A 26,170-nucleotide genomic window follows, 5' to 3' on the forward strand; every position below is an offset into this window, starting at 1 on the left:
CATATGCTGCCCTAGCTGCCAACATTTCAAACACATGTCCCTCCTCCATTTTGTACAAAAAAAGGAAGACTGGATTGATGAAAATGAAGATCCCGATTACATGTATAGTGTTTAGATGCCCTTTTACTTTGATCTCACATGTTTCTGTAATGAATGGCACATGCTTGAGACCAAAATTAATGTCATCCATTGCACTCAGTGCATCAACTGTACAAAATAGAAATATTTTAAAAAAGAGAAAACCATGAAAATGCAATATGTGCTGCAGAGCGGAATTTGGCATATGAATATTCTACAATATCATTTTTCTTACTTTAGCCTGCAAGATTTGAAAGAAATGCTCTAAACAGGAGCTATTTGGCTTGTGTGTTCTTATAAACAATATCAAAACATTCTCTAAAAAAAAGATACTTTTAGAAGTTTGACAAACATACCTGAGGATCGTAAAAGACATCAACTTATCTCATAGTGATCCTAATTCTGGGAAGATTCAGAACCACCCATCTGGTAAGCAAATTTGAGACCCATGTTGGAGTGCCACCATGTGGAAACAAAAGTTTGCAAGATGTGCTTGGAATATTTCAATTAGCTGTGAGGACAGTTTTTGCAGAGTGAAGAAAAGAGCACCACATGTATTACTACTGATCTAAAGATAACAAATATTGCTGCTGGAAATTTAGGAAAGCTTTACTTATATACACTAAAAGCAGACTGATAATGAAAGTTGGAACAGCATTTGGGAGACTCAGCAGTACAGGGGTAGGTTCCTGCCAGTTCTAACATTGGTGCAGATCAGGGGTGCATCTTCTATAGAAGAGATTCCACAAATCTACAGTGCCATTTAGAACCGGTTCCAGCTCCCTCCCTGCCCATCCGCACATCATCAAGATGAAGAGCGAGAGGAGGAATTCTGGGAGTTGATGTCCACAAGTCTTAAAGCTGTCAAGTTTGAATACCCCTGGGTTTTTTTTCCTAAACTGTTAGGGGTGCAAGGGTCTTGTAACTTGACAGCTTTAAGACTTGTGTGCTTCAAATACCAGAGTTTCTGAGCCAACATTTTGGTTGCTAAGCAAGAGCGTTGTTAAGTGAGTTTCACCACATTTTACAAGTTGGCCATGCCCACACAGTCACATGGCTGGCAAGCCACTCCCACCTGGTCACATGGCTGGCAAGCCACTCCCACCCAGTCACATGGCCAGCAAGCCACTCCCACAAAGCAGGCCACACCTACAGAAGAGATTGTAAAAAAAATTGAAACCCACCACTGGTGCAGATTCACCTTCATGTACTTCTACATATTGAATCCACAAAATATAGGCAGATAATATAACTACATCCAATACTGTTGCTATTATCTTCCTGAATTTCACCTCATGAATTCAGTTGAGAGAGATATCTGTGCTCCAATCATGAGGAATAAGTTCCTTTATGAAATTGGACACCCATTAGAATCTTTTTTGGGGGGGGAGAGAAAGCATTTTCTTTGTAGCATTTGCTAATGCAAGTAAATGATGAAGAAAAAGTACTAAATGTTTTAATACCAAACAATTACATTTCCAAGGGCATCGAAACAAGTTGCAATTTTGAGGCTGAGGGAGGAAAACACAATTCTCTCTCCTCTATTGCACAGAGAATGGAGTAAATACTTCCAGGCAGGGGAAAGAAAGCAATCTTTTGGATAACGAAGGCTCCTTCCCTTATTCCTTTGTGGATACCAATCTGCAGAAGACGATGGAAACTTCCATTGCTCAGAGAATACAAAACCCTCTATTACTAAATGGAATATTTAAAGAACAAAGAAAGAAAGAAAGAAAATGATTAAAAATCAACCAACAAGAAAATGTGTATTGGTCATGTCTTTGGGGTCAAAGTATTTCATTACAGTGGAAGTAGAACCTCTATCATATAATGATGTGGAATATGATATGCTAGTTTGAACATCTGATTTTCCTCTCTTAAACATTTATTTTTTAGATTCACTACTGCCTACCTCTGTAAGTTGCCCCTTTAAACTCCTTTCTTCTATTTCTTCCTTGAGTAACTCAATAAAAACAAATATGGCTGACTAATTACGAAGAGAGACTCTCAAGGGGAAGGAAGCTTTCCCATCTGCTGAAGGCGTGCCAAACATTCCTAGCAATGGATTAGATAAAGAGAGTAAGCTGACAGTTTTCCTGGCAGGCAGAGAAAGAAGAACAAAGAGCAAGCTATGATCAGAAGAAGAAAGCAGGAAGATCCCAGAGTTTTTTTTAATGAAAGCTTGTAATGATTCAGCCATTCTTTCTATCAGAGACCACTTAAAATGAAAAAAAAAACTTTAATACGAAAGCAAAATAATATGCTTATCCAATTTGCCCCTTGCCTTTGCAGTCTCATTAATCTTAATTGGCTAATGTAGCTGGCTGGGATTTAGAGAGACAACTTGAACCATCCTTAAAAAGTATTGATTACATCATGCTCTGTCTCCATCATACTTGTTCTGTAATTTACTCGTCCTTAATGATCCCACTGAAATCAATGTCATTTGACTGAAATGAATTCATAATTTCTTATTCTATATTATATGAGAAGTATAGGAAAGGAAATGTTATGACCTCAGAGAATAAAGATTTTGGCAGACAGCTATCCTACTTGTCCTGATTCCCCCCCCCCCCCAAATGTAAAAGTATTTTACATAGAAATACTCTTAAAATGAAATCTGTTGAAGGAAGATAGTGCTTTCTTTTTCTTTTGTTGTCATTTATATTCTTCAGATTTTCTGTTTTCTATTGTATTCTGTGAAGGGAAACTTTGCAACAGAAACTACATCTCAGATTCAACTTTTAAAAAGCATATTCCAATTTCCTTCTCAGCTTCCTATCATTCTTTCAAGAAATACATACAAGGAGTATAAAAGATGTAAAAAGATACTGAGCTATGAAGGCCTAAGTGATTTATATCTTTACTGATAGAAGTCATCCAGATTTTGATATAGCAAGCATGAATTATATTCTGAATACCTTTTCTGTTACTTTTTCTGATACAGCTAAGTTCTAGACAATTCAAGAAGCCAACATTTGATGAATTTGAAAGAACAGGCAAATAATGTTATAAAGTTTTGCCAGTGCACTTTAAAAAACCTAACAGTGATTCTAAGAAAAAAAATAACTCTCTTGGAGATTCCTGCCATTTTTCAGATACAGTGAAACACAGAAGCTATTTTTCTCCTACAGTTTTCCCCCTACATTTATGAATGTAATATTTTCTTGCAATGCAGTTTAATGGAACAGCACATAGCTGCCATTGATTGGAGAAAAAGCAACCAACAACTTCTCAGTTGTTTCATAGTTTCATTGCTCTGTTTTCCTTTAAACTTTTATCCTATATATTTCTGGCCTCTAAAAATGACACATTCCATTCTTTATGTCAAACTTATCAAAATTAAACTATTTCCAGCTGCCAAAATAGCTATAAGGGGAAAATGTTGTTATATTATATAGTGCTGTTAGCAAGTTGAGGATTTTCCCCTCATCCATTACAATTTAATATATAACCCCACATACTCAAAAATATTCCCTGGGTAGTACAGTAGATGTGGCGATTATAATAGCAAACATATATGCTTTCCTCACACACTGTATAATTAAAACCAATTGTCAGAATCAACTGAAAGAATGCAAGTATGCAAAGCAGGAAATAGTCTTGACCTATTAGACTAAAAACAAATTATCTTCATAATCTAATTATACTGATGTACTGTGTAGTCTATTCTCTTTTGTGTTGATTCTGCTCTTGTATTTGTGATTTATCTTGAACTACATTTTCACCCATAAAAATACAACTTGAATTGTAATTTTTCCTATTATCTTTTTTTACTTTGTTCAAAGTATTACAAACTAAAAATGAGATAAATCAGCAGGCAAAATTCCAAGGAGAAAAAAAAACTATATGTACACTGAGTTTTATTGAGCCGAAAGGTTGGTAATCTGTGGCCTGGGGGTTGCATGTTGTCCCATTTGCACCCACAGGACTCCAACATCACACAGCTGCAATTTATTAATGAAATAGAAGTTTCCCAGCATCGGGATCTTTTTCCATTCCAAATAAGATATAAATTCGAGTGAGTAGCCTCTCAAAGGAAACCATTTCTAATTTCATCCTTAACCACCATTCCATACCAAAAATAATGTGAATTATTCTAGATTAGAGCTGTGAATTATCTAGATGAATAGTTCCAATGTTGTCTTTAGGGTATTCTAAACTTAAAACTATCTACCATATCATGAATTGGCCACATCATGCATGCATATATGTTCCTCCCTCCCTCAATCTATCATCCATCCATCCATCCATCCATCCATCCATCCATCCATCCATCCATCCATCCATCCATCCATCCATCCATCATCTATCTACAGTATCTCAAAGGTTTCAACTGGAGTATCTCATAAATTATCTCAGAATAAATGTGAAAAAGAGTGACATGAAGATGGAGGTTGAAATCATAAACCATGTGCATAATTGCTTTTATTTCACTGTTTTGTGACAGTGAGAAAGAGCACCTCTCTTGCTGCTTGCCAATCTCTTCTACTCAAAAGGACATGACACAACTAAAAATGTTGATTCTAAAATACCAGAACTTCTGCTTAACTGGTGACCATATCCAAGATCACATGCAATCTGTGCCTTCACTGACAGATGCTTGTTCAACAAATAAACCACTAGAAAGTAGTGAATAATTCATTCTTCAAAAACTAAACAACCTATACCTATAGCTTCACAAGAGAAGGGGGGAGGGGAATCCTTCCTTGATTTATATCCAGCCTTCTTGGGTTACCTATAGACTCTATAACACTGCTGGAATGAATGGTGCCTAAAGAGATCCAGAAAGCTAAGGCCAGAATATGAATGAAAAGAGTTAAACACTGCAAACAGGGAGCAACCCTAAATCATTCATTTATGGCAGGGGGACACCTTAATATTTATAGACTTTTTTCTGGAATGCCTAAGACCCTGTTGTGACTTAAATGTTCAGTCATCAACTTTCAGTTAAGGGTCAGAAAATATTTTAGGGAGTGTGAGTCAACAAGCCAATAACCTTCAGCATTCCAAAATGTATGTGACTGTTAAAATAATGTACATTTTTAATCGGAACATTTTCTATTCAAAACAATATTAATTAGAAATTAACATTTATAAACACAGGGTTGGTTCATCATTTTGTAAAGAAACAAACCAATAAAAAACCCTGAAGCTTCAAACACTGGCTGAATAAGATTATGTTTATCTCAACTTTGTATAAAGGCAAAGAATGCAGCTCTGTATTGTCTCTAAATCATTGTTGTCCTTGGAGTAAGTCAAAGTGGAATTCCTCTGCATTGTGTCGCACAGAACACTCTCACTAAAGCAGATTAACTAATATGTGGGAAAGTACAAAGTTGCAATAACTTTTGGGTGGGTCTGAATCTCTCACAAGCAAATCCAATCATTCCCCACCCATGCATAGCTCACTAGTGACCTCACCAACTTCCTAAAAATTTTAACAAGCCTTCCAGCCTGCTTGCCATATAATCAGGTCATTGTGTCACAAACCCACCTGTGAACGTACAATAGTCAAGAGTTATTGCAAAATGACCTAAAACTATGGCAATATTTGGAAAAAGCTGTGTGCAGTTTTCACCCCTTAAATAGATATAGGTATATAGTCATATAGGAATTTTCAGTGCAAAACAATATATTATAAAACTTGAGTTTCAAAATATTAGAAAGGATTTCATCTGTTTCTAACAGAAATATTCAAAATCAATATACAAATATGGTTCCCCTTCTCCAGTAATGGTATCCTATTATCTTCACTACCAGTTCGGTAGCGGGAACATGCGCGCAGGCACAGAAGGTCCATGACGTCTAGTTGGCTGAGTGGAGCCTCGCAACGCCACCACTACTGGTTCGCCTGAACCGGCAGCATACTACCTTTGCCCTTCCCCTAACAAACTAATGTAGAAAAGAAAGTCTGAATAACAGACTTGTGTATGAATTTGAAAGGAGATCAAAGTTGGCCAATTACTGACCAGAGTTTAGGCTGACCCCAATCCTGGAGGTCAAAAGTAGGACTGAACCTGTACACTATTGATGTTAACTTATGATTGGTCTGTTTTCACCCTGGCTGATGTTTCTATATGCTCTTGCTTTTTGCTTTTCTACTTTCTTTTTTAAATTTTCTTTTAATGTGTTTAGATCTCAGATTATTAATTTGAGATGGTCAGCCATGCAAAATGAAATAACAAACAAGTAAACACATACATGTACAAGAGTTGACTTTTACTTACAAGAGTTTTCTTAGTGACCATTCAGTGTTAAAATGTCATTGAAAAAATGACTTATAACTGCTTTTTCACACTTACAACCACTGCAGCATCCGTATGGTTATGTGATCAAAATTTACAGGCTCATATTTATGATGGTTGCAGTGTCCTGGAGTCACCTTTTGTGACTTTCTGACAGCAGAGTCAATGGGGAAATCCAGATTCATTTACCAACTGTGTTATTAACATCTGTAGTGATTCACTTATCAACTGTTGCAGGAAAGTCCATAAAATAGGCAAGAACACATCTGTCTCACTTAGCAACAAAAAATTTGGGCTCAGTTGTGGTCATAAGTCTAGGACAATCTGTATAATATCATCTCTATAATTTCAGTGAGTCAAATACAATTTATATTTAGGCTTATTCATAATATACCAGAAGATATTAACAAGCGTCTCAGGAGAGCACGAAAGGTTGAAGTCACATTCTGACATTTTATTGTGCTTGTGTTGGTGACAGGAATGTTTCCTGGCTATATACATAGAAAGCAAACAGCAAGGCCAGAGAATGACAGAATTTCCTGGCTTCTCAAAGCACATCTAGTTGGGATTCACTTCCTTCCTTGTGCCCTTTCACTGGTAATGCAGAACAATAAGTCAGAAGCTCTCTATTATTTCCAAATATCTTGCTCATGTAAGAATATCAGACTGTGCTCTGGCCTGGTCAGGTAACACTATAAGAGCACGTTCTTATGATTGCTTAGTGTTTAGATTCTGTAGAAAGGACAGTTGTTATTATTGTTGTGTTGTTAGTTGCGAACTCATGTCCAACCCATTGCGACCCCATGGACAACGCTCCTTCAGACCTTCCTGTCCTCTACCATCCCCTGGAGTCCATTTAAGCTCACACCTACTGCTTTGGTGACTCCATTCAGTCACCTCATTCTCTGTGATCCCCTTCTTCTTTTGCCCTCAATCTTTCCCAGCATTAGGCTCTTCTCTGGTGAGTCCTTTCTTCTCATTAGGTAGCCAAAGTATTATTAGTAGTAGTATTGTTATTATTATGAGTAGCTTAATATCTAATCTGGATGAAACTATGGTTTCTTATGATGCCACTCTTCACCTCCATTCCCACAACTGAAGCTGTCATGGTAGTGAAGAAACAACTGCTTATGAGACATTAAGTCACATTACGTGAGAGAACTAACCTCAGCCTAGACCACAGATATGTCATCTTGGATCTCTGTCTGACCACTATCTATTTGAAATACAATGACGGTTTCCACACAAAAAACCACGGCTATGCCATAGGTTCATCTGTGTCCCCCACTGTGGCCAACCTCTACAAGGAAGAAACCAAAGCCCTAAACTCCTTCATAGGAATTTCACCCATTCATTGGTATAGGTATAGGGACGATACTTAGGTCAAGATTAAAACAGCAAATGGAAGCCTTCAACAAACTCATAACATCGTGGACAGGTACATTAAGTTCCCATAGGAAGATGTTAAGCAAAATAGTTGTAAAATGGGGCAAAATTCATTTAACAACTGTTTCGCTTAAAAACAGAAATTTTGGGCTCAATTATGGTCTGTCTTTATAATCTCTGAACTCCTCATAGTTTGAGAAGCATCCTTGAGGTACTGCTGTATGAGGATTCATTAAATCTACTCCTTTCTTATTTGGGTTTGTACAATGAATCCTTTACATTTGAATACTTGGTTCAAAATGTATTTGAGGTAAATCCTTTTAAATATCTCAGAGAAATTTAAGGTATTCATTTAAGTATCTCATAGGTGTCGGATTATTTATTTTTATTCTGTTTGTACCACAGGGTTCCAAATATAATTTTACAAATTTTTCAAATGCAATAGACAGACACTACTTACCGTTCCCACCAGTGGATAAATAAATCCAGCTCCAATACTGGCTCTCACGTCGCTGATAGGCAAAACAAACCCAGTGGGAACACCTTTCTTCTCAGGCATGTGGGAAAGGGACAGGTGGGTTTTTGCCATACAAATGGGCAAGTTCCCAAATCCCTGCCAAGAAAGAAATGAGAAAGAGATAGAATGTATCTATACCACACTGAAATAACAACAGTTTCCTCTCCAAGGTTTTGCATGCTGTACAATAAACAAAGCTAAATTTTATTACCAGTACATTGCTGACTTCTAGGAATAAGTCTTTGGCTCAAGCTTCAATAGATTGTGGCAAGATGTTATAAGTATACATCTTAATTAATAATAATTTCTTCAAGGCTCAGTACAGATCACAGAGAGCAATTGTAACATCTTATCCAGTAATTCAACAATTTGCAGCTCAATAGTCAAACCAATAAACAATGTATTAATATTGAGACAAACCAAACAGAACTGCATATGCTTAAAATGATACTCTCTGATGTGACAGAACACATATGCATCCATAATTAAAAGGGACTAATCTAAGAATTGCTGAGATTAATTAGAGGAAAGGAGGATAACAAGTCCTTCCACTCACCTGGCAACTAAATATAAAGTTATATATGGTAAATCATTTTTAAAGTTTTTGAATTTTCACAGGGATGAAGGGAAGGAGGGAATTAAGACTAGAGTCTCAAGGCCTAGAGACTTGAATTCTGGAGTGACAAACAGAAAGAGAGTACTCTGAAGGTAGTAGAGAACAAAGTAGGGAACAAATAGAATTGCAGGAAGTACTCAGGACAACATCAGGAAGACCATGGGACCATACAGATACAGATTAACAGAGTTGGAAGGGACCTTGTAAGTCATCTAGTCTTACCCCCCACCCTACACCATTTCTGTCAAATGGCAGTCCAGTCTCTTCTTGAAAGCTGCCAGTGATGAAGCTCCCACAACTTCTGAAGGGAAATTGTTCCATTGGTTGATTGCTTTCACTGTCAGAAAGTTTCTCCTTATTTCCAGGTTGAACCTCTCCTTGTCCAGTTTCCATCTATTATTCCTTGTCTGGCCTTCAGTTGCCTTTGAAAATAGCTTGACCCACTCCTCTCTGTGGCAACCCCTCTAACATTGGAACACTGCTATCATGCCTCCCCTGGTCCTTCTCTTCACTAGACTAGCCATGCCCAGTTCCTGCAACCATTCATTGTATGTTTTAGCCTCCAGTCCCCTAATCATTCTGCTTGTTCTTCTCTGTACTCTTTAGAGAGCCGAATGCCCTGAACATAAGCATCAGCCATAGGCTCTTGTTCAAATAGGGAGCCAGGACAGAGCCTTGTGGAATGCTGAGATATGAAAGTGGCATAGAAGGTCCAATGCTCTTTTCTAGTCATTTAACCAGGAGCCTTTCCTTTCTCAGGGCTCCACAAATTCGTGATTGTGGGGCCAGGCAGCATTGTGGTTCAGAAACACCTTGGTGATATTAATAAACAAGTCACTGAAAGGGCCGGCAATAGCAGGCCCTATAGGATGGGAAAAGAAAGGCAGGTATCATCCAGGTCATGCTTATCCCAAAGGTTTAGTTGAATTTTGAAAAACATCTTTGGATTTAAAGGCAGATACAGAAAGATTGGTCCAGGCCCACAGCAGCATTATACTGTATTCTGGGCAGTTTTTATCCATTGTTTAAACAGATATATTTTAAAATAGGAACGGCACTCTCAATATATCTGTTTTGCACATATTCTTGTTTTTACCTGTTGAGTGTAACAATTTATTTGTGACTGTGCTGCAGGAGACAGCTCTATATCCTCAGCTCCATAGATCTTCTGAGCTATGATTCTTATTTTTTCAACTATGGGAAGCTGTGAAAACAAAACAGGACAACAGCATGTTAAATTGAAGAGTCCCAAGATACTTTCCTTCAAATCAGGATTGCCTAGTTCTCACTGGCAGTGAATTTTGTACAACACTATTTTAAACATTCAGTTATGCATTGTTTCCTAAAAACAAATAACATGGATTTAAAAGATGCCCTCTATTCCCTTCCATTCAGAAATCATCATTAACCTTATCTTTTCTACAATGCAGACAGAGAAAAAACAAGTTTATGTATATCAGCTTCCTGTAGTCATGCATTCTGAACTGTACAGTCCTCAACAGTTCATTTAGTGACTGTCTGAAGTTAGAACGGAACTGAAAAAAGTGACCTATGACCATTTTTCACACTTACGACTGTTATCGCATCACCATGGACATGTGATTTATATTCAGATACTTGACAACTGGTTCATATTTATGATGGTTGCAGTATCCTGGGCCACGTGACACCCTTCTGCGAGCTTCTGACAACAAAATCAATGGGGAAGCCAGATTCATCTAACAACTGTGCTTCTAATTTAACAACTGCAGTGATTCACTTAACAAATGTGGCAAGAAAAGTTGTAAAGTGGGATAAAAACTTAGCGACATAAATTCTGGCCTCAATTGTGGTTGTAAGTTGAGGACTACCTGTATTTCAGAGTTTTGTTTTGCTTGTTTAGCAAGAAAGGCAAAAATATATTACAAGTTTATGTGCAGTTTTACAGCAAGTAGATGCCCTTGGAAAGTCTTGCTGAAGTAAACCAGGCCTGGAAAATTTATCACAAGCTGAACATAAGCTTCTATTATTGAAACTATTCTGGAAAACCTCTAATGGATTACCTCAAAAACAGCTCTCAGCTTTTTCCCCCCTTTGGTATTGCAGTCAAGAATATGTTCTTTACAAAATGATCAATATACTGTTCAATTGCCAGGTATGTAAAGAAGCATAAGGCTAGGCTGATCCTTTATTTTGAAAGTGTCTGCTCTGCACACCCCGTTCCCTTTGTAGAAAGTCCTGGCCCAGTCCAAGTCCTAGATTGGCTTGCAACAATTGAAATTCAGTAAGTATGAGGTAATGTTAGCTTATCTTTTTTATAATGGGGTCATGTATAAAGTTACACTGCTAATTTTTGTACTAATCACACTGGAGCCTGGAAAGATGTGGGAGTGCGATGAAAATAAATTTTTAATAAGGACAGAATGAATGACCAAAATATTCTTGCCTGCCCCATCTGTACAGCAGAATTAACACATTCAGCATGTGCGTGCGCGCGCACACACACACAGAGCTACTGCCACAGTATTTCCTTCTATGATTAAGAAGCAGCCATCCCAAATGCCTGGAGCAGAGGGCATTTTGCCACAGGATGCCTTTGAAATCAATAGTGCATTGATTGAGTGGTGCTGGGCTTTTGATGCCCTAACTTTGTGCCATCTCTGCAGCAAAAACTTGCTACGGAAATGTAGTGATTCATTGCTTTGGTACCAAATAACAAGGGTCAACCTCATCCTTCAGTTCTGGAAAGATTCTTATTATCACATTCCTTTATTTTAAAAAAAAAACAAGGGAGGAGGAAGGTAACCTTAGACCTCACATTAAATCCAAGACAAATTTATCACTCTGTGACAATAACAAATGTTTTGGCCCTTCTCTGTTTTTTTAAAAATCAATTATGTTCATGATTGTATTTTCATTGGACAGTCTTGTCCCCTTGGCCTACATCTCTCAGTATCGTGATTGGTACTTCAGTACATGTGCTATGGCCTCAAACGCTGAGATGGATGTTTGCATAAAAATGCAAAAATGAAGTTTTTTGCATAAAAACTTCCAGAAACTTTTGATGCCTGGATACTACAGCATTCCAAGTCTTTTATCTACTAGAGGTAGAAATTATGGAGGTTGAAATTGGGCTGTGTTCCTCTGCTCTACTTAGTTTTTTTTTTTAAATCATGTTTTTTTATTCCAATATAGTCGTGTTTAATGTAGGATTTTTTTCTCTATTGTTTATTTATTTAGAACATTTATATGGCCATCCACCTTAAGGAAATACTGTAACTTGGGGCAACCAACAGCACAAAAGTAATGTAAATTATTAGTTTCTCTTCTATTTTGAAAATACCCCAAAAAGCTCTTTTCGGTGATGATAACTTTTTACTTTGTTCAAAGAGTTTCCAAAGAATTAGAAGAGTTGCATTGATATGGCTCAATGAAAGTTCACTTCCAGAACTACTCTTTTTTTTGCTCTGGTTGTTCCCAGATAACATATAAAGATGTATGGCACAAACCTATCGAGCAAGTAGATCTTTTCAAATAATAATCATAATGAAAATCATAATGATAATAATAATCCTCCAGTGAGACACTAGTGACATGGCTGTGGGGCTTGTGATAATTCAAGGAATTCCCAAAAGCTATCCAGATTTCTATAAACCAGTTCAAAGACAAAAATACAAATATAAAAGAATAGAAGAAAAAATATAAATGGAATACAGAACTCAGTCTGATTTACAGACAATGCACCATAAAAGTTGAACATTGAAGTGTGTTACACAAGAAAATGTTTTCAGATTGTACTGTATTTGGGGCTGTATTCTCCTTCCCTGATAGAGGAATATTTTATTCTGAATATATCCAAACTTAAAGAACATACATACAAACAGGTACTACTGCATTAGATTCAAAAGGCCAATGCTACAACAGAACTGACATTTTGAATTTCAAGCAGCCCCAAAAGGTCATACTAACATTTTAAGCAGAAAGCTGCTCACTGGTGGCTTGTTTTATCAAATTCCAGTTCAGATGGGACTTTTAAAAGTAATTGTATAAGTCTTCCAGGAAAATGTTTTTGAGATAGAATTGCAAGCATTGCTTAAGTTCACATAGAAGAATATTAAGCCTATTATCCCCCCAAAAATTTATTTGACAATAAGCAAGTTTCTATCTCTTATACATGTAAAAACAGGCTTGGGAACCGTAACAGCAAGGCCTAATAAAGCTACAGAATCCAGAAGCTTTTATAGTATAAATGAAAACTTTCAGGGCTCTGCAATATTTATCTAGAAAAATAAATAAACTGAAAGAAAATCTGTTTCATTTCCATAATTTACACATATTTCAAAGCATAGTTGTCTTTGTAACATATATACTTCGGTTCAGAAAACTACAGGTAGTTCTTGATTTACAACTATCTGTTTAGTGAACATTCAAAGTTATAATGGCACTGAAAAAAGTGACTTATGACCATTTTTCACCCTTAGGATGGTTGCAGCATTCCCATGGTCACATGATCAAACTTTAAGCACCTGGAAACTGGCATGTAGTGTATTTATGATGGTTGCAGTGTGCCGGGGTCATGTGATCACCTTATGGGAACTTCTGACAACCAAAGTGAACAGGGAAGCCAGATTCACTGAACAACCATGCGGTGATTCACTTAATAACTGTGGCAGTTATTAAAAGGCTGTAACTCACTTAACAACTGTCTTGCTTAGCAACAAAAAATTGGGGCTCGTAAGTTGAGGACTACCTGTATATAGAAAAACAACAGTGACATAACCATAGAACCAAAATTCTCTTATATTTTTTTCTGTTCCTCAAATGGGAATAAATGCAAAATATTTTGTGTCAATTCTAACAATTGCAATGAGATAAAAGTAACTTGTTTTGGTTTAATTTCTAAACAGCTAAATAAATATCACAAGCTACAGAATATCAGAAACATGGACCAAATGCTACTGAAACATATCACCTGATAATTGGAGTCAGACTGCTCTGGTTAAAACCAATCTTCTAATTTTCATCCACGTGAACATTATGAACAGGTCCCAATCCTCCTTCATGTTTGTTTACAGAGACAACATGGACAACAACTATTACTTTTTCTATAAAGTTCCAGAATGTCAAAATTAATTCCAGTTAGCATAATAGATATATTTCTTAAGGGATTTATTTTGAGACTGCTCAATTATATTTAACATTTTTTTGTCCAGAATGAAAGTGTGTGGGTTGTTGTTTGAGCTCTGTTCAAATATTTAAGCATCCTAATCTTTATTCTAATTATGCCTGCAGTGGGTTTTTCCAAGCACAGGGGAGCCCCAGCAACAAAGCTTCACTAATGTTTCAAAAATTGCAGGGAAGCAGACTAATCAGTTAAGCCTCTGTGAGAAGGAAATAATGTACATTTGCTCCCTTTCTAAACAAAATATTAACTAAATTACAGAATCTCCCAGGACAGGGTGAAGAGGATTTCATTAGAGTTTTCACAGTATATTAAACGCATAGTGAACAGGCCATTTATAGATGAATGTGATGAGACACCAACTAACATGATAATAGATTTCAGTGACTCAGGTTTATTTGCAGTTGTATAAACACAATAGTTTACAAACTACAGATTAAGAAGTTGATTTTTTTTGCTGTAATCTGAATGTGCCTGATGAAAGTTTTTTTGCAGCTCTATAACATCCTAAGTGTCAGCCTCCGCTTTGCTACTGCTTCAGCTGCCATTGAAACGGGGAGGGGGGGTATGGTATTTGGGAGGGGAATCATTGTGCTGGAGGAAGTTTCTAGACTCTGAACTGACCACCTTACTGCGCATGTGGAGGAGGAGTGTTTCCTGCCAAGGCCAACGGTCCAGCATTCCATCCTGGTGATGCCTTTCGAAGTTATCTCACACCTGACATTTGGGAGAAGTATGATTGGACTGTGCACGGGATGCCAAGGGGAGGGGAATGAATTATACAATATATTATTCGCTTTCGCGCCTAATTAACCAGACTTAGCTTAGCTTTGCAACTGTTCATTTATAATTAGTAAAAGTACACTTGATTTCAACAAATGGAGTCCAGTGATTTTCTTTCCTGATTACTGAATGAAGAAATGCTGACAATAAGCTAAGTGTCATTTTTCACCCATCCCGGAGCTACAACCTACCGAGGGGTGTGCCCTCACAAGAAGAAAAGAAATGTCTTTGCATGTGAGTGACCAAGAAGAAGATGAGGGGGCGGCGGCAGGACCATCTTTAACCGAAAGGCTGGCTGGGCTAAGAGTGGAAGAGCCAGCTGTTCGTCCCAGATGGACTTTGAATGTGGGACAAAAAGAGGAGTTGGAGGAATTGGATGCTGGAGTCACGAGAAGGAGACCAAAGAAAAAGTCAGCGGATTGGGGTGACTCTGGGGAAGAGGATTACAAGGTTTCCCACGCCATGAGACTCCTCGAAGAAGCTTGGTCTGAACGCAAAAGCCATGAAAGAGCAGTGGAAAGGGAGCTGGCAGAAGATCTTGAGCAAAGGTACTCGATGCATAGTTTTAGGGAGGGTGAAGAAGCCAAGGGGGGTTGGGCGCAAGAAAACCCAGAACCAGCCTCCCCCCTCCAGCTAGGGCCGCTCAAAGAGCAGGGGGGGGGGCAGGCCACGCCAAATGGCAAAAGTCCCTCCCTTAACCGTAAAATACGATGGAGACCCTAAAAGTTTAGGACTTTTTATCATTCAGGTCTGGAATTATATGGAAATCTATGGACCTGATTTAGAGACAGATGAAATGAAAGTAAGGATGGTGTTAATGTCCTTAGAGAAGAAGGCAGCCGAATGGATGGTTGGCCTACACAAATGCAATTCCCCTCTCCTGAGGAATTTTAATGACTTTATGGCAGCCATGAAGAGGAGGTTTGATGACCCATTGACCGAGAGACGCAGGCACCTGAAATTTATGGCTCTGAAGCAGGGAAATAAATCGGTGCCAGGAATTTCAACAGTTGTCAGCCTATATGAGGGGGTGGTTGGAAGACGCTTTGCTGGATCAGTTCGCTGAGGGATTGAATGAAAAAATATACCAGCAGTGCATAAACAGACGCATTCCCTGCCGGGTAACTGCTTGGTATGAACACGCGGCTGACATTGAGTTGGATTTAGCCAGGCTTCAATGCATGAAGGAGGGAGAAGCGGAGAAATCCCCCCCGCCCCAGGAGTGAGGGAAAAGGGAGTTTCACCGGCAAAACCAAGCCTTTCATGTGCTTCCGCTGCGGAAAGGAAGGCCATCGCGCCGTGAATTGCTGCGTAAAATTGGCTCAGACCGCTCCACCCCCTCCCCGAAAAGAGGGAAGAGCAATAAAGGCCCCGGGCAAGAAGAGAGAGGCTGTGTGCGCCGCTGAAAATGTTCCCCAGCATTTCCAGCCAGAGGAAGAGGGAGGTGTTAGCTCCAGCTCGTCTGACGAATCGGATGAGGAACAGTCTCATCGCTGGATAAGTTCCAAAAGGAGCCCCATGCTTATCCCAATTGAACTAAGAGTACCACCTTCTGGCGCGACTGAAAAACTTTTAGCTCTCCTGGATTCTGGCTGTTCTCGCTGTATGATAAGTCCTGAAATGGTGGAGAAACTTGGCTTAAAATTGAGGACTTTGAAAACCCCTATTGTTTTTTGCCAGATTAATGGTTCTATTGCAGGAGGTTGTCCTGCTCATTTTTCTACTGAGCCCATAGAGATGAAAATGGGGACCCATCAAGAATTAATCACTTTTATTGTGGCACCTGGCATGGACAGGCCCCTTATTTTGGGACTCCCCTGGCTTTCTAAGTGGAACCCTCGCATTAACTGGAGAAAGGGGTAGTTACGTATTCGCACTAGCACACCCCCTGAACGGGAGGTTGAGGCTCCAGATCCTGCTGATTCTAACCCCGCATTGGCAGCCAGGGGGCAGGAGAGGATCTAAGGGGAGGAGAAAATTCCGAAAGAATATTGGGATCTAAGGGGAGTGTTTAGTGAGAAATCTTCTGATAAACTTCCCCCCGCCCCCACAGACCCACTGATTGCACCATTGATATTTTGCCTGGGGTGAAGCTTCCCAAGCCCCAAATATATTCAATGTTCCCTAGGGAAATGGAGGAAATGAGAAGATTCATTGATAAAAATTTGGAAAGGGGTTTTATTGAACCGGCTAGACCCAAGGTGGCGGCTCCTGTGCTATTCAGGGAAAAGAAAGATGGCTCCCTCAGATTATGTGTGAATTTCAAAAACTTGAACTGCATCTCAGCTCAGAACCTGTACCCATTACCACTGATGAAGGACATGCTGGCCCAACTGGGGAAGGGCCGCATTTTCACTAAACTGGACTTGAGGGAAGCATACTATAGAGTCCGGATTAAAGAGGGAGACGAGTGGAAAACAGCTTTCAACTGCCCCCTTGGCTGTTTCTAATTTCGTGTGATGCCGTTTGGCCTACAGGGGGCACCTGCGGTCTTCATGCAGTTAATTAATGAGGTGTTACATGACCATCTTTACAAAGGTGTTATCGTATATTTAGATGATATCCTTATTTACACAGAAACACGTGAGGAACACGTAAAGCTGGTTCGTACCGTACTGAAGAAACTTCGGGCTGCGGAGCTTTACGCCAAATTGTCTAAATGTGAATTCCATCAGGAGAAGGTTGACTACCTGGGCTATCGTATCTCCCACGCGGATGTTGAGATGGACCCCGCTAAAGTAAAAGCAGTCACTGAGTGGGAGGCCCCTCGTAAATGCAGGCAATTGCAAAAAAATTTGGGGTTTGCCAATTTCTATCGCCAGTTCATCCCCTCTTTTGCTAAGATAGCTCTTCCCATAACTAACCTTTTGAAGTCCAAAGGTGGGGCGAAACCCAAGCCTAGCAAGCCGTTGGATTGGACCATGGAATGTCAAGCTGCCTTTGAGAAGTTAAAGCGGCTTTTTGCAGAGGAACCAGTCCTCAAGCGCCCGGACATGGACGCGCCTTTTGTGGTTCAAGCTGACTCCAGCGACGTGGCAGTGGTGGCCGTATTGCTTCAAGCCAATAGGCAAGGTAACTTACAACCCTGTGCATACACCTCTCGCAAACTGACTGACACGGAGAGACGTTGGGCCATTTGGGAGAAGGAAGCGTTTGCTGTTCGTTGGGCTTTAGCCACTTGGCGCCATTTTCTGGAAGGCGCCAAACACCCGTTTGATGTGTGGACTGACCATAAAAATTTAGAAGCTTTGAGAACTCCCAGGAGACTTTCTCCTAAACGCTGGGCTCAGCATTTCAATCGTTTTAATTTCACCCTGAAATACATTCTGGGGGGGGGGGGGAGAAGAATTTTATGGCTGATGCTTTATCCAGGCTTCCTCAGTACTTCTAAACTCAGCGTGGTCCAGCCTGTCATTCCCACGACGAGCCTTGCTGCTCCAGTTGTTACTAGGAATCAAGCACGTTCCAAAGTGGAGATGTCCCAGGACTTTCTTTCCAATCTCAAGAAAGCCCTCCCTGATGATGATTGGTTCCAGCAGCACGTGAATGAATGTACTATGAGGGATGAGTTGCCCTGGATTAGGGCAAAACTTTACGTTCCTGTGTCTCTTTGATTAATTGTTCTTCAGCGAGCTCATGATTCCCGAATGGCAGGGCATTTTGGTTTCGTTAAAACGTTCCATCTCGTCAAGATGGAGTGGCCTTCTTTGAAAAAGGACATTGAACGTTATGTTGCCATTTGTCCCGTTTGTGCCGCTGCTAAACGCCCGCTGGGGAAACCGCAGGGGCTGCTCCAGACTGTAGCTCGCCCTGTCGCCCCTTGGAAGGAGATCTCTATGGACTTCATCGTCAAACTTCCTGAGAGTCAGGGACACACTGTTATCTGGGTGGTTACTGACTTGTTCTCCAAGCAAATCCATTTCATCCCTTGCTCCAAGATTCCTTCTGCTAAGACTCTTGCTAAGATGTTCATCTCCCACATTTACCGCTTACATGGGGTGCCCGACCGCATCATTTCGGATAGAGGTGTGCAGTTCACCTCCATATTCTGGAAGGAGTTTCTGAAGCGGATTGGCTCCTCCCAGGGCTTAAGCTCCACCCACCACCCTCAGACTAATGGGGCTTGTGAGAGGACTAATTCTGTTCTGGAACAATATTTACGTTGTTTCATCAACTACCAGCAGGATGATTGGGTGGATTTGTTGCCGCACGCGGAGGTGGCTTATAATAATTCTGTGCATAGCAGCACTGGCTTCACGTGTGGTGTTTGGCCAGGATTTTGTGCCCATTCCTGAGGTTCCTCATGAGCAGCCCCAAGTATCGTCTCTGTCCGAGTGGAGTGACCGGCTTCAGCGCGTTTGGCCTTTAGCTCTCCAAACATTGGACGCTGCGCATCGCGCCCATAAGAAACAGGCTGATAAGAAGCGGACTAAGCTGTGTGATTACAAGGTTGTTGATCAGGTTTATTTGTCCACCAAGTTTCTTCAGACTCCACAAAAATCAAAGAAGTTGGGGCCTAAATATGTTGGCCCATTTCCTATTATCAAGATCATCAATCCTGTTTCTGTTAGACTCCAGCTGCCTAAACACCTCAACCGGGTTTACCCGGTTTTTCATGTTAACCTCATAAAGCCTGTTTGCATTTCATCATTGCGTCCGCCTGTTTCTCCACCACCCGCTCCGCTTTTGATTGACGGTGAACAACATTTTGAGGTTTGTGAAATTTTGGACTCTGTCGACACCAGAATCATGTCCAGTCCCTGGTGGCTTGGAAGCATTTCCCCCCCCTCTCACGCCGAATGGGTGGACGGGTCCCATGTTCGGGCCCCTCAGTTACTCCGCAAGTTCTATTCTGCTTATCCTGACAAGCCCTGATTTGTGGCCAGTTTCCTGACAAATTTTTCTTCTTCTCTCTTTTCTCTCTCTCTTCCTCTCCCCTTTCCCCCTTTTCGTGTCTTGTTGTTCGTCTGTTTGTTTGTGCTTTCTCGTTTCTGCAGGTCTGACTGCCTTTTTCTGGAGGAGGGCCAGATGTCAGCCTCTGCTTTGCTACTGCTTTGGCTGCCATTGAAACAGGGAGGGGGGGCATGGCATTTGGGAGGGGAATCTTTGTTGTGCTGGAGGAAGTTTCTAGACGCTGAACTGTCCACCTTACTGCGCATGTGGAGGAGGAGTGTTTCCCGCCAAGGCCAACGGTCTAGCATTCCATCCTGGTGATGCCTTTCGAGGTTATCTCACACCTGACATTTGGGAGAAGTATGATTGGTCTGTGCACGGGATGCCAAAGGGAGGGAAATGAATTATACAATATATTATTCGCTTTCATGCCTAATTAACCAGACTTAGCTTAGCTTTGCAGCTGTTCATTTATAATTAATAAAAGTACACTTGATTTCAACAAATGGAGTCCAGTGGTTTTCTTTCCTGATTACTGAATGAAGAAATGCTGACACTAAGAGTATTTTAAATCCATGGTAATTATGAAAATGAGGGCAAACACAAACAAAAACAAAATTTGATTTGTCCCAGTTATTTAGACATGTTCTGGAATTCACCATATTGATAGGTATATATGCCAAATAATTTCAGTAGAGCTTTTGTCTTATACTATGAATTTTGCCTCCTTTTCAAGTGCTTCTATTAAGTCATTAGATAAATTAATCTGACTTTGAGACAGGTTCGATTCCCAGCAAGGGTATGGCTAGCTGATGAGAGCTAAATAGCTTGAAATAGATCTATACCTAGTCTCCCTTTATTTATTTATCAGCATATATATATATATATATATATATATATATATATATATGTGTGTGTGTGTGTGTGTGTGTGTGTGTGTGTGTGTGTGTGTGTGTGTGTGTGTGTGTGTGTGTGTGTATACACACACACATACACACATACATATATATATATATATACATATACACAAATACATTTTTGATAAAAGTGTGTGTATAAGATTTTTCTTGTATTGCTTTTTCCCTATTTTTTTCTTTGTACGGCTTCATTAAATAAGTGAAAGTAATTATTGTGTAATATATGAAAAAATTAAATAAATGGCATGCAGTTTTCAAAAGCTCTCATCTTGCCCTGTTTTTGAGTTACCCTCTAAAAATTATATCTTTGTGGTCTTTGATGTAAGATTACATATTTATATCAGCCATTTTCCTTTTAAATTCCTTAATTTAGGAAACTTGATGTGGCTTTAAGGATTGTACTGTTGACTTATGTGTACTATAGTGCTAATTCTAGCCTGTTTTATCAATGAACGTGTTTCAGATAAATTTGAACATGCAACAAGGTATGTTCAAATTGCAGGTGACATCTTATTAACATTACATGCAAACTTCCCCAGACCTGCACAGTTCTGATGCTAAGTCCTGGTGCTATTCTGCAGAAAAATAATCCCCTTCCGAGTTTACTTTGAAGCACAAGGACTGAGACTAATAGGTTAAAAGCAATCTAATTTCCATGCATTTTCCCATATGTATGTATTGTGTTGAAACAGATTCATTCAAACTGTCAGCCGTTGAAGGCATAAATAGAATTTATTGCTCCACAGCAGTATAAGCAATAACAGCATCAGCTCTTTTAGGAAATACCAACAGCAAAGAACCATTGCCTTCATTATTTGATGGAAAAACACACATATGAAGAAACAGGAACGTTTCACCATTTTAAAACCAGGACCTGCCTGTTTCTTAGTCCAGCCCTAGCTCTGAGACACTTATAGGTGACCCCTGGTAACACTACCAGAGTTTAATCAAATTTACATTCTAAAAAAATGCCCAGTTTTTTTTTTTAATGGAAAAAAATATTTTGAAGTGTAAGAAAAAGAATGTTGTTCAATCCAATTACTTTCTTTTGGAATTGTGATGTAACATTTGTCACAGGAGATTAATTAATTAATTACATTTGTATTTGTTTTCTTATTGCACCATGGATGGGATTATATATATTCTTTGCCTTTTGACACTGCATTCCTCTATTGGCTGTCCAGAAAGGAGCAGATGTAAAACATATGTAGGTTTAAGGCTGAGGGTTATCAATCTCTGCTGCTATAATCTTATGGTGATTTAGAGATTACATCTCTACATGCCTTAAATCTGGATGCTTCCTTTCCTACTTCCTTCCCTACATGGGCCAAAGATAGAATCCCAGTATTCTAAGTGCTGAAAAAAAAATCATTATTTTCTGCACAAGGAAAATTAAAGATATCATGAAGAATAACAGCTGAATCACTGTATAATATGAGCACCTTCCTGGATGCTTTCAAATTAAAACTCTTTGATTAGAGTGAAGTTGACTGTTTTTGATTGCTAAGTTTCTTTCATTAATCTGTAGCATCACAGCAACAAGAATGGAGTATACACGGACATACACATGCATGCACATTTATAAAATAGCCTTGAGCTTGGAAATTACCATTTCCATTTCTATGTAGTCTGGGAGAAATAATAAATAGTTCCCTGTCAGAGGCTCCGTGAAGGCATCTTATATCTTCCTTATATCTACTGTCAGGCACTGAGCCAAGAAAGAACAAAGTTCAAGGTGCTCTGGATTGAGATGGCCTGGTGCTAAAACAGCAGCTGATTCAGCAGTTTGCAGGTTTCATTTCTTTTCGTTGTCACTTTTCCATTACCCTTTCATAAATCTGTTTGTAATTTCATCTTTTTACTTTACAAGCCATGTGGATCACAGAAAGATTCTTACACTCAAAGCACCCTTCTTAGGCAGATCTGATTTCATAATACAGGGAATAAAGAGCTCATGAAAGTTTAACTGTAACATGAATCTACACCTCCACCTGTGGTTAAAAAAAAGATTTATTTCCATCTAGTAATATCCAGCCACTTCCCACCTGGTGCTTGAGAACATGAAAGAAATAGTTCAGAAAGACAAATAATAGCTATCATGTAAAGTCTCTTTTGTTCCAGATCCAGTCTTCTGAATCACAAGAGAGGTGTGGGGTGGGGGTGGGGGGAGTAAGAGTAGGAAAAAACCAATGGATAGCAACTGAGAAAAGGAAGGGAAGGGGTTGGGAAGGCTGTTGACAACCCAACTACCATATTTTTCAGAGTATGACACACTTTTTTTCCTCAAAAAAGAGGGTGAAAATCTGGGTGCATCTTATACACTGAATACAGCATTTTTGGCCTCCCGAAACCCCGACCCCTTCACCAAAATGGCCGTGTATAGCCTTTAGGAAGCTTCCAGAGTGCTCCTGGGGGCTGGAGAGGGCAAAAATGAGTGAACAAGGGATCATTTTTTGCTCGTTTTTGCCTCCCCCAGCCCCCAGAAGCACCCTATAAGCCTCCTAAAGGCTATGCATGTCTCCTTTTTTTGTCAAAAAACCAGGTCCATTTTCATGAAAAACAGGCCATTTTTGGGAGGTCTACAGAGCGCAAACCTTTTTTTATAAAAATTTGTCTCTTCAAAATCTTGGTGTGTCTTATACTCCGGTGCATCTTATACTCCGAAAAATATGGTACTCTTTGGAAGAATCACCATTCTTACAAATCTTCATTTCAAGACTATATTCTGATGGTAAACTGATGGAAACTCAGAGCTTTAGAATTTGTAATTTTTTTACAAATGACTTTTTAAGGTGGTCTCCAGAATTGTTTTAGCAGGGCATGATAGATTTCAGGAACTGGAAGGTCTGGTGAGATTAATGAGATTTATATAGGATATAGCTGGTTCAAATCTGCCCTGATTGTCTAATAAGGTATTCACATAATTGTCCCTGTAATGAGAAACAAGCAACAAACTTGGGTATTACTTGTTCAAATTCTCAATAAGATTTACATGAAGGTCTAATAACATTCAATAAAAACAATATGCAAAAATTCAGAAAATACCAAAGCAGCAAATAATTTGTTTAGATTATGTTAACACTGAAGTATTATTAATTCAGTGGTATATGCCAACTTAATTTGTCCAAAGGCTACTGAACTTGGAAACTTAGAAAGAAAATTAAATATAATCCTGATTCTAAATTATTGAGAGAAATTAACAAGTGCTAATGTTTTTGAAGACTGAAAGGAGGGACGCGACCACAGGGTGAACAACAACTACTTCTTTATTAACTGGTAAAGTATGACAGCGATTCAAGGGGACGCGGTGCGCGCCAAACTATTTATATAAACTGGGGAGCCAATAGGAACCCGGGACTTGGGCAGCAACAGCTGTCAAGTCCCAGGTCCAATCAGAGTTAACTTTCGGCCGGCAACAGCCTCCTCCGCGTCCTGGCCAATCAGGACGGAGGAGGCTGTTGCTGACCTCCAAAAGGTGCTGAAACTTTAGAAAACCAACTGAGCCTATTTGCATGGCTCATTAATATTTAACACCCCTTCCCCCCAGTTCTGCGCATGCTCCCCGGGTGGAGCATGCGTAGTCCTGTAAATAGGCGGGGCGGCGCCGGACCCGCCCCGACCTTCGCAGTTCCACAGGAGTCGTCGGCGGAGGTGGACCTCCTTGTCGTAGCTCCTCCCGGAAGGGGGTGTAGCTCCAAGGCACGCCTTCTCGAGAAGGCCCAGAAGGCGGGCTCAACGGTAATGGTAAGCTGGGACGTGGTGGCGTGTCCTGAATAATCGAGTTAGGTCTGGGAGGAGTGTCACTGGGGGAAGATGAAGGTGGGGCCTGTTCTGCGGCGGCTTGAGCTTTCTGTTGGAGCCCCCCCCAGGGGGCGCTCGGGTAGGCCGGGCCTGGTGTGGTGAAGGCCCACGGATTCGACTCTCCGGATTGAGCTTCTTGTGGCTGATAGGAGAGGCCTGGTGTGGCAAAGGCCTCAAACTGCAACCCCAGAAGGGCGGTGTTGACTTCAGCTGGGTCCGGGCTGTCGGCCGGTGGCGGGAGGCGCCTCCTTAGTTGATCCAGGTGGCGCCTCCATTGGGATCCATCAGCCAATCCGACCCTAAAAGAACAGGGGCCTGTCAGGGCGGTTACGGTGGCCGGAACCCATTTCGTAGGCCCAGAAAATGCGCGGGCCCATACAGTGTCACCCAGTTTAAACGAACGGGGAGGGATGACCCCCAGGTTGCTCGGCTGATCCCCTGCATACAACGGGTGTAGCCGGTCCAGGGGAGTCCGCAGACACCGGCCCATCAAGAGCTCCGAGGGGCTTCGGTTGGTTGTAGGGCAGGGCGTGGAATGTTGGCTTAGCAGGTAAGCCGCCACTTTCTCCTGCCAATCGCCCAGGGCCATGCGGCCCAGGGCCTCCTTTGCTGAGCGGACCGCCCGCTCCGCCCGGCCATTGCTGGCCGGGTGGTACAGGGCTATGGGCGCATGCCGGATCCCTTGCTCAGCCAGAAATTCTTGAAACGTGGTGGACATGAATTGGGGCCCATTGTCCGAAACTACTAGGTCCGGCAACCCATGTGTTGCGAATAGCCTCCTCAAGGCCCGGACCGTACTCTCAGCCGTGGTGGAGCCCATCAGGACCAGCTCCACCCAGCGGGAGTAGGCGTCTACCACAATCAAGAAATTCTGGCCGTGGAAGGGACCAGCGAAATCCAGGTGGAGGCGTGACCATGGGCCTCTCGGAGCCTCCCACTTGCGAGCAGGCCCGGCGGGGGGATTTGGCCTGGACTGTTGACACGGGGTGCAGCAGCCTACAAAGGCCGCTATCTCGGAATCCAACAAGGGCCACCAGACATAGCTACGGGCTAATGCCTTCATTCGCGCTATGCCTGGGTGATCCTTATGGAGCAGGGATAGGACTTGTGGCCGAAGTGCACTAGGGATCACTACTCGATCCCCCCAAACGAGGCACCCCCCGTGGAGGGAGAGCTCCGCTTGTCAAGATTTGAAGGGCCGGAAGCCCTCTGCCACCTTATCAGTGGGCCATCCCCTCAAGACCCAGGAAGCAACCTGGGAGAGGATTGGATCGGCCTTAGTGCAGGCCGCGACATCCGCGGCCGAAATGGGGAAGCCGGAAGACGCGATGGAAAGGATGGAGAGACTGGGCACCTGGGCGGAATCGGTCTCCGGCAAGGGGCAGCGGCTTAGGGCATCTGCGTGCCCTAGCTGCTTGCCCGGACGGTACTGCAGCGTGTACGAGTACGCTGCGAGGAACTCCGTCCATCTCGTCATGCGGGGGGAGAGGATGGGGGGGGGTCGGCTTGTCACCTGCCAGAAGCCCAAGGAGTGGCTTGTGGTCGGTGACAAGAGTGAAAGGCCGACCATAGAGGTAGTCATGGAACCTCTTAATCCCGGACACTGCAGCCAGAGCCTCCTTGTCGATCTGGCTGTAATTTCGCTCCGCCGAGGAGAGTGTCCGGGAATAAAAGGCCACATGGGCCTCCGAGCCATTCGGGAGGACATGTCTCAGGACTGCCCCGACTCCATAGGGGGAGGCGTCACACGCTAACGTCAGTGGCATCCTG

At 41.2% G+C, this 26,170-nt stretch overlaps 1 protein-coding gene across 1 annotated transcript in view; it reads right to left on the minus strand.

The window, feature by feature from the left end:
* Positions 1 to 26,170, minus strand: part of MTHFD1L (methylenetetrahydrofolate dehydrogenase (NADP+ dependent) 1 like) — a 160,627-nt gene that overhangs the window by 24,943 nt on the left and 109,514 nt on the right. The window contains exons 25-26 of the mRNA XM_087718294.1: positions 9,942 to 10,049; positions 8,173 to 8,325 (exon numbers count right to left, since the gene is read on the minus strand). Of these exons, the coding sequence (XP_087574420.1) occupies positions 8,173 to 8,325; positions 9,942 to 10,049 (261 nt within the window). The remainder of the gene's footprint in view (positions 1 to 8,172; positions 8,326 to 9,941; positions 10,050 to 26,170) is intronic.

Source organism: Thamnophis sirtalis, unplaced genomic scaffold, assembly GCF_051295495.1.
Source record: "Thamnophis sirtalis isolate CommonGarterSnake01/CBP01778 unplaced genomic scaffold, rThaSir2_p1.2 scaffold_6, whole genome shotgun sequence".
In the NCBI taxonomy this organism is placed as follows: domain Eukaryota; kingdom Metazoa; phylum Chordata; class Lepidosauria; order Squamata; family Natricidae; genus Thamnophis; species Thamnophis sirtalis.